The sequence below is a fragment of the Rhinoraja longicauda genome, chromosome 26 (genome assembly GCF_053455715.1).
Source record: "Rhinoraja longicauda isolate Sanriku21f chromosome 26, sRhiLon1.1, whole genome shotgun sequence".
In the NCBI taxonomy this organism is placed as follows: Eukaryota; Metazoa; Chordata; class Chondrichthyes; order Rajiformes; family Arhynchobatidae; genus Rhinoraja; species Rhinoraja longicauda.
In genome coordinates this window covers 24829332-24837456 of record NC_135978.1, presented here as the reverse complement: position 1 = coordinate 24837456, position 8125 = coordinate 24829332, and the positions used below count along the sequence as shown (strand labels likewise).

Genomic DNA, 8125 nt, shown 5'->3' with positions numbered 1-8125 from the left:
GTCACATATCTATTTTCTCTAGAGATGTTGCCTGACTTGCTGAGTTCCTCCACAAAATGCTGGAGTAACTCAGCAGGTCAGGCAGCATCTCAGGAGAGAAGGAATGGGTGACGTTTTGGGTCGAGACCCTTCTTCAGACTGATGTCAGGGGGGCGGGACAAAGGAAGGATATAGGTGGAGACAGGAAGATGGAGGGAGAACTGGGAAGGCGGAGGGGAAGAGGGGGACAGAGGAACTATCTAAAGTTGGAGAAGTCAATGTTCATACCGCTGGGCTGCAAACTGCCCAAGCAAAATATGAGGTGCTGTTCCTCCAATTTCCGGTGGGCCTCACTATGGCACTGGAGGAGGCCCATGACAGAAAGGTCAGACTGGGAGGGTGAGTTGAAGTGCTCGGCCACCGGGAGATCAGGTTGGTTAAGGTGGACTGAGCGAAGGTGTTGAGCGAAACGATCGCCACGCCCTCAACACTCGATATCCTGCTCTGCTGAGTTACTCCAGCATTTTGTGTCTATTGTTGGTATAAACCAGCATCTGTAGTCCCTTGTTATTATAAATGGTGAAGGTGTTCCTCTAGGACCACTGAATAAGGTGTTACAAGATTTCTATCCATAGAATTACGGAACATGCGGCAATAAAAGAGTGGCTATTATTTGTGTGACTGAAATTTCATAAGAAAGTTTTATATTAAAACCAGAGGTAGCACATTGTGGAAAATCCACCTCCTCTCCCCAGCAAGTAAATAAGGGCTCGTCAAACTGGTCCAGTCCCTTTAATCATTAAAGGCTTGTTAACTTTGTTTCTGATAATTCAAAGTGCTCCATCATTTTCAATACACATCACATATTACAGAGAACACAAAATGTACACAGACAAAACAGCATTAAACAGATAATTACAATAGTCACCTCTTGAAGTTGTTGAGTTATGATTATTTTAATATATCATTTTTACATTATAATCACCAGAAATACCATTTAAAAATTACAAGATACTCAACATGAAATATTGATAGTGATTGGAACTGAGTTTGTTACTTGAGCAAGCAGCAAAAAAGGGTACAGAAATTCAAACCAAGTTAAAGACTACTTGCTACTACCAGCTGCATTAATTTAAACACTGCGTTTTACAAAACGAGATTGCTCTAAAGTGTGGAACTAGTACACATGAACAGGACTGTACTATCAAGCTGCTATAAGTGTAGTCAGTACCTCCACAACTACAGGGAACGCTGCATTTGAAGTAGCACAGTCAAACTGCCACAGGTTCAAATGCAGGTATGCAGTGAAACTGGTACAAGTATGATTAGTCCCTGTAGAATGACAAGTATCAGAACAGGTATGCAGCTAGAACAGTACAGTTGAGCTGCTACATGTGTACAGTCAGTACCTGCAGATACTTCTGTAATCAGACTGCTACAGGTACCAGCACAGGAATACGTACAGGTAGTGTCAGATCATTGTGAGTACCTGTACACGTATATCATTGGACTGTTGCAAGCATCCATGCTGCAGTGGTCTACTGTCAGACCACAAATGCCAGATAGATGCACAGTTAGACCAGTAGTAGCTCAGTTGAATGGCTGGATTACTAAAGGTTACCATTACAGGTGAAATTATATTGTGAGACCACGTTGCCAGTGCTGGTACATTGATTACAGTTGGGCTGCTACAGAAAGTGGCACATGTTCCATTGCATTTGAATAGTGTATTAGCACAGTTAATAATCAGACTTGTACAGGTACCAGTACAGGTATATACTCGGATCAGAACTACTAATGCATCATACATGTTACAGAATTACTTTTAGTTTGTTGAGGAGATACTTGATAAATTGTAACTATTACAGTGAACTCATTGTTTTCATGGGGTTGCTACTATTGGTATTTGGTGTGAATTGACCTGATCAGAAGACTATTACTGTATATTAAAGAACAACTATTCAATGTGTAACTATTACAGGATCCTTGAGGAAAAGCTTTTTATAGATGTATAAGAATAATTAGTTTGAAAATGGATTTGATTAGTTTCAAATGAAATCTACAGCAAGAGACATTTAAATACTTTTCACTATTGAATGCTAACAGCGTCATGATTACTGTACTTCTTTGAGCTCTACAGTTTCAGAAAGATTCACTGCCACACTAACTCACCACTCCACTTCCCCTTTCACGATTGGATCTCTTCCCTCAGGCCAGTTTTTCTCACTGTGACTAAGTTTTAGAAGTGAATATCTGAGCAAAGGTCTCTTTGAACTTCCAGTTGTTTCCTGCCGATTGCCCAGTTCTGGGGCGTGGGGGATAGTCACATGAGAGTCACTCACCAGACCAGCTGGAGATAGTCCATAGTAAAATGAAACTGAACACAAGAGATTCAGGTGGGAGAAAGATATTAAAGGCTGAGTAATGTCTATAGTCGTTATTACCAGACCAATAATCCACAGAGTAAAAGTTCTAATCTTATCTTGGGCAATTTGAGAATTTGCAATCACCTCATAGGAAATAAATGTGTGAAGGTGACCCTCGCTGCCACAAAAACCTATTTTATTGTTCCCTAAGGAATAAAACATGTCAAATGACCTAAATGTGACCCCATCCAAGAGTGCAAAGGGAACCTCTTGCCTGATGTGATTGAGGACCCAGATCTGCTCATACCCCTGGTCAATATCAGTGAAGTGTCCTCAGTCACAATAGACACCATGGTGAAGCCAGCTCTGCTTTGGGGGAAAACAGATTAGACTCTCATCTGGGTGATGTGGCTAACTGCTAGAGGCTTCAGCTACTCTTAGGCTGGAATATAAGATAGTGTGCGGACTATTCATTTGAAATGTAAGTAAGCTAGTGAAGAAAGTCTGTCTGGGAAAGGGGGCAGGGGTGTTGGTCTAGTAATGGTGGAACTACATGAATTATTTACTGTTGCAGTAGACAGACGCCACGTAAACTAGTTGCCATCTGCCGGTGCCAGCTGACGCCAGCCCAGCCCGAGCGACATATACTGCCCACTTTTTTCTGCCGTGATTCCCAGTGAGTGTCCCCCCTGTGATTCCGACTGCTTGGCCCAGCGCTGGTTTTGCTGCTGTGTCTCTGAGTGAGGGCTGCGCCGTGCTGTGGCGGTGGGGCTGATTGTTGTCCGTGCTGATTCACTGCGCAAGAGACTCTGTGGGCCGCGGTGGGATTTTCCTGGGCGGCGGGACTCTCTGCCCTGCTGCTCCGGCTTTTGCTCTGGCCCGCCAGCGAAGGCTTCCAAGGCCGGACCTCGTCCAGCTCAAAATCCCCTCGTTCCTGCAAGGTTGAGAGCGGCAGTTCCACGCTGGGCGGATCGGCCCTCTTTGGTCTGCACTGCGGCGGAGGGGAGTCCTTGGCACTCGCCGCCAGTGCTTGATGACCCTGCGAACCTTGGTCGCAAAGGAGGATGACCTGAGGGCCTAATGTCAGACTAGTTCTGTCGGTGAGTGAATCCTCGCGAGTATCTTGGGCTAGCTCTGAGCCAGTCCCGTAGTGAGGCTGGGTCCGAGGACCTTGGTAGTCACCTTGATTCTCTTTATCGTCCCCGCCATCGCCCTGGGCCCCATCAAAAGAGTTGCCTGACCACTTTGCGTCTCCGTTGGCCTCCTCTTCCAGCGGCGCGTTCAGGTCCCGCAGGAAGACCACGATGACAGTGATGTTGTCGCTGGAACCAGCGTCTCGTGCGGATGCCACCAACTTGTGCGCCACCATGCTACTGTCACCGTTGTTTTCCTTAAGGTGGTCGGCCACCACCTTGACGGCTTCGTCCGGTTCCATGGTGTCATAGAAGCCGTCACAGGCGAGGATTAGATAGTCCTCGGTCCCGTCCAGCATGATCGTGTCACTGTCTGCTTCACCACAGATGTATGGCTTGTGTTCAGCATCCCCTGAAGCAATCAAAGAGTGGTGGGTTAGTGAAAGCAGAGATCATGGGACAACCTGTTCCATTAATATCAGCAACAAGAGGGTCAGAAACAACCACACACTGTTTCCACAGCATCTGTCCGACTGAGACCGATAAGGGCCAGGCATTATAGAGCACACCTTTCCTGATATGTTAATTGTAGGAAAGACAATGCCAATTTGTGAGCAACAAGTTTCCACAATGAACAGATAATTTATTGCTTTTGGCAAACATTCAGAGATAAATGCTGGGTGGAGCTCTCGTGCTGATGTGTCTTTTACATACACTTGAACATGCCGACAAAGGCACGGTGTAATGCCTCACTTTAAAGGTGCAGCCTTCTTTCAGCACTGGAGTGTTAGCCTGGACTGTTGGCTCAAGTCTCTGGAATGAGTAATCTCAGAAGGCCAAGGCTGCCAATATAGCAATAGACAATAGACAATAGGTGCAGGAGTAGGCCATTCAGCCCTTCGAGCCAGCACCGCCATTCAATGCGATCATGGCTGATCACTCTCAATCAGTACCCCGTTCCTGCCTTCTCCCCATACCCCCTCACTCCGCTATCCTTAAGAGCTCTATCCAGCTCTCTCTTGAAAGCATCCAACGAACTGGCCTCCACTGCCTTCTGAGGCAGAGAATTCCACACCTTCACCACTCTCTGACTGAAAAAGTTCTTCCTCATCTCCGTTCTAAATGGCCTACCCCTTATTCTTAAACTGTGGCCCCTTGTTCTGGACTCCCCCAACATTGGGAACATGTTTCCTGCCTCTAATGTGTCCAATCCCCTAATTATCATATGTTTCAATAAGATCCCCCCTCATCCTTCTAAATTCCAGTGTATACAAGCCCAATCGCTCCAGCCTTTCAACATACGACAGTCCCGCCATTCCGGGAATTAACCTAGTGAACCTACGCTGCACGCCCTCCATAGCAAGAATATCCTTCCTCAAATTTGGAGACCAAAACTGCACACAGTACTCCAGGTGCGGTCTCACCAGGGCCCGGTACAACTGTAGAAGGACCTCTTTGCTCCTATACTCAACTCCTCTTGTTACGAAGGCCAACATTCCATTGGCTTTCTTCACTGCCTGCTGTACCTGCATGCTTCCTTTCATTGACTGATGCACTAGGACACCCAGATCTCGTTGAACTCTCCCTCCTCCTAACTTGACACCATTCAGATAATAATCTGCCTTTCTATTCTTACTTCCAAAGTGAATAACCTCACACTTATCTACATTAAACTGCATCTGCCATGTATCCGCCCACTCACACAACCTGTCCAAGTCACCCTGCAGCCTTATTGCATCTTCCTCACAATTCACACTACCACCCAGCTTAGTATCATCGGCAAATTTGCTAATGCACAAGCTCGACAAAACCAACCACGATTATAAATGATGCTTGCACGCCCACTGTTTCGAAAGTTAGTTAGGGGAGGGAAGTCACCAATGAAAATACTGGTGGAGAAATCTGCCTTGAATCCTTATTAATATTAGGAGGACATATTGGTGGTAGTGATTGGTGCCCAGAAATTAATGTCTATTCAATAGACAATAGGTGCAGGAATAGGCCATTTGGCCCTTCGAGCCAGCACCGCCATTCACCATGCACAATCAGTACCCCATTCCTGCCTTCTCCCCATACCCCCTGACTCCGCTATCATTAAGAGCTCTATCTAGCTCTCTCTTGAAAGCATCCAGAGAATTGGCCTCCACTGCCTTCTGAGGCAGAGAATTCCACAGCTTTACAACTCTCTGAGTGAAAAAGTTCTTCCTCATCTCCGTTCTAAATGGCCTACCCCTTATTCTTAAACTGTGGCCCCTGGTTCGGGACTCCCCCAACATCGGGAACATGTTTCCTGCCTCTAGCGTGTCCAATCCCTTAATAATCTTATATGTTTCAATAAGATCCTCTCTCATCCTTCTACATTCCAGAGTATACAAGCCCAGTCGCACCAGTCTTTCAACGTACGACAGTCACGCCATTCCGGGAATTAACCTCGTGAACCTACGCTGCACTCCTTCAATAGCAAGAATGTCCTTCCTCAAGTTTGGAGACCAAAACTGCACACAATACTCCAGGTGTGGTCTCACTAGGGCCCTGTACAACTGCAGAAGGACCTCTTTGCTCCTATACTCAACTCCCATTGTTATGAAGGCCAACATTCCATTGGCTTTCTTCACTGCCTGCTGTACCTGCATGCTTCCTTTCAGTGACTGATGCACTAGGACACCCAGATCTCGTTGCACATCCCCTTTTCCTAACTTGACACCATTCAGATAATAATCTGCCTTCCTATTCTTACCACCAAAGTGGATAACCTCACACTTATCCACATTAAACTGCATCTGCCATGCATCCGCCCACTCACACAACCTGTCCACGTCACCCTGCAACCTCATAGCATCTTCCTCACAGTTCACACTACCACCCAGCTTTGTGTCATCTGCAAATTTGCTAATGTTACTTTGAATCCCTTCATCCAAGTCATTAATGTATATTGTAAATAGCTGCGGTCCCAGCACTGAGCCTTGCTGTACCCCACTAGTCACTGCCTGCCATTCTGAAAGGGACCCATTTATCCCCACTCTTTACTTTCTGTCTGCCAACCAGACTGAAGAAGGGTCTCGACCCAAAACATCACCCATTCCCTCTCTCCTAGATGCTGCCTGACCTGCTGAGTTACTCCAGCATTTTGTGATACCTTCGACAAAGATGAGGAGTCACCTGGTGGAAGTTTAAGATCCTGAAGCAATTTGATTGGGTTGGTGTGGAGAAGATATCTCCACTTGTAGCTGAGCACAGGGCTAAGGACATGAGAATCAATAATAAATTTAATGTAGAATTCAAGCGTCATTTCTCCATCCAGAAAGTGGTGAAAAGGTCCTCCTAACTTGCTCCTCCTATATGTAGTGGTTGAGGCAAGTAGCAGAGATCAATTTAAGGGGGAACCAGATGAAAAGGAATTAGGGAAATATGTTGATGGTGTGAAAGGGAGTGGGAAGCTTATCCTACAGAACATAGATCAGTTGAACAAAATGGCGTGTACATTCTTAGCAGCAGGAGATTCTGCTTATCTCTGGATGTCGCTATGAAGTGTGGGTGGACAACAGGAAATGCTGAAAATCAGTTTCCACATTTTTTAAAAACCTCACCGATCGCTCTGGAGACGGAAAGGCTTCCATTAACCCTCCAGGCCCCGAACCAGACCACGCAACCTCCAAGTGCCTCGATCCTCTGCTTTTCATCCTGAAGGACCAAAAAAAAGGAAGAGTTGGGAAATTGTTGCGACACTGATAGTTGAAGTTGGGGATATAGGGGGCTGATAGAGTGGGAGCAGGGTTGGAGCTGATCCAATTGCTTGCTTCACCCAAGAGTCAGTGTCACAGATAAAATCCGTAATGAGATTCTGCTGTGAGAGGTTGAGGAGCACAAGGCCAAATACTGCAGAGGATCACAGTGAATAATTTCTGGATTGGTACAGTACCAGAGTGACGTAGGAGGATCTGATGGAGTAGATGATAGGGCATTGATTCAGGGGAAAGATCTACACTGAATTTGGCGCATGGTGGTGCAGCTGGTAGAGCTGCTGCTTCACTGCGACAGAGACCCAAGTTCGATCCACATCTCGGGTGCTGCCTGTGTAGAGTTTGCATGTTCTCCCAGTGACTGTGTGAGAGTCCTTTGGTTCCTTCCCACATCCCATAGACATGCTGGTTTGTAGGTGAATTGACCTCTGTAAAGTACCCCTAGTGTGTAGGAAGTGGACAAAAATGTAGAAAGTAGGGCCTGTTTCTATGCTGTATCTCTAAACTAAATTCAGACCTGTGTCTTGGACAACTGAACTCGTGTGGTGGATTGGGTTTGATCCGATTTTAGGAAAGAGTAACCTCAGATTCAGTGGAAAAGCTAATGGTTTTAAGCAGGGAAGTGACCTGGGTAGAAGTAAGTCAGTCAGGATGTGACAGAAAACTTAATAAAAGTCCTAGGCATAATGATTCTAGTGACATCAGGGAAATGAGTCAAAGCTAAAGACATGATATCTGAATGTACAAAACATTCACAGCTGAGCAAGAATTTGGAGTCATGGTTGCACAATGATTAATGTTGTGAATTAAAAAGGTTAAGAAAGATGGCTTTTAGAAGAAAATACACCAAGTAACTCAGCGGGTAAGGTGGCACCTCTCCAGATGCTGAGTTACACGGGTAATTTAT

The 8125-nt window shown here is 45.8% G+C and overlaps 1 protein-coding gene across 4 annotated transcripts in view; it reads right to left on the bottom strand.

Moving 5' to 3' along the window:
• Positions 1–763: 763 nt before the first annotated feature.
• ppm1e (protein phosphatase, Mg2+/Mn2+ dependent, 1E) overlaps positions 764–8125 on the bottom strand; it is a 108123-nt gene continuing 100761 nt past the window's right edge. For all 4 annotated transcript variants that reach the window (XM_078422620.1, XM_078422619.1, XM_078422621.1 and 1 more), the window contains exons 6-7: positions 7066–7159; positions 764–3890 (exon numbers count right to left, since the gene is read on the bottom strand). In XM_078422620.1, the coding sequence (XP_078278746.1) occupies positions 2908–3890; positions 7066–7159 (1077 nt within the window). In that variant the 3' untranslated portion in view covers positions 764–2907. The remainder of the gene's footprint in view (positions 3891–7065; positions 7160–8125) is intronic.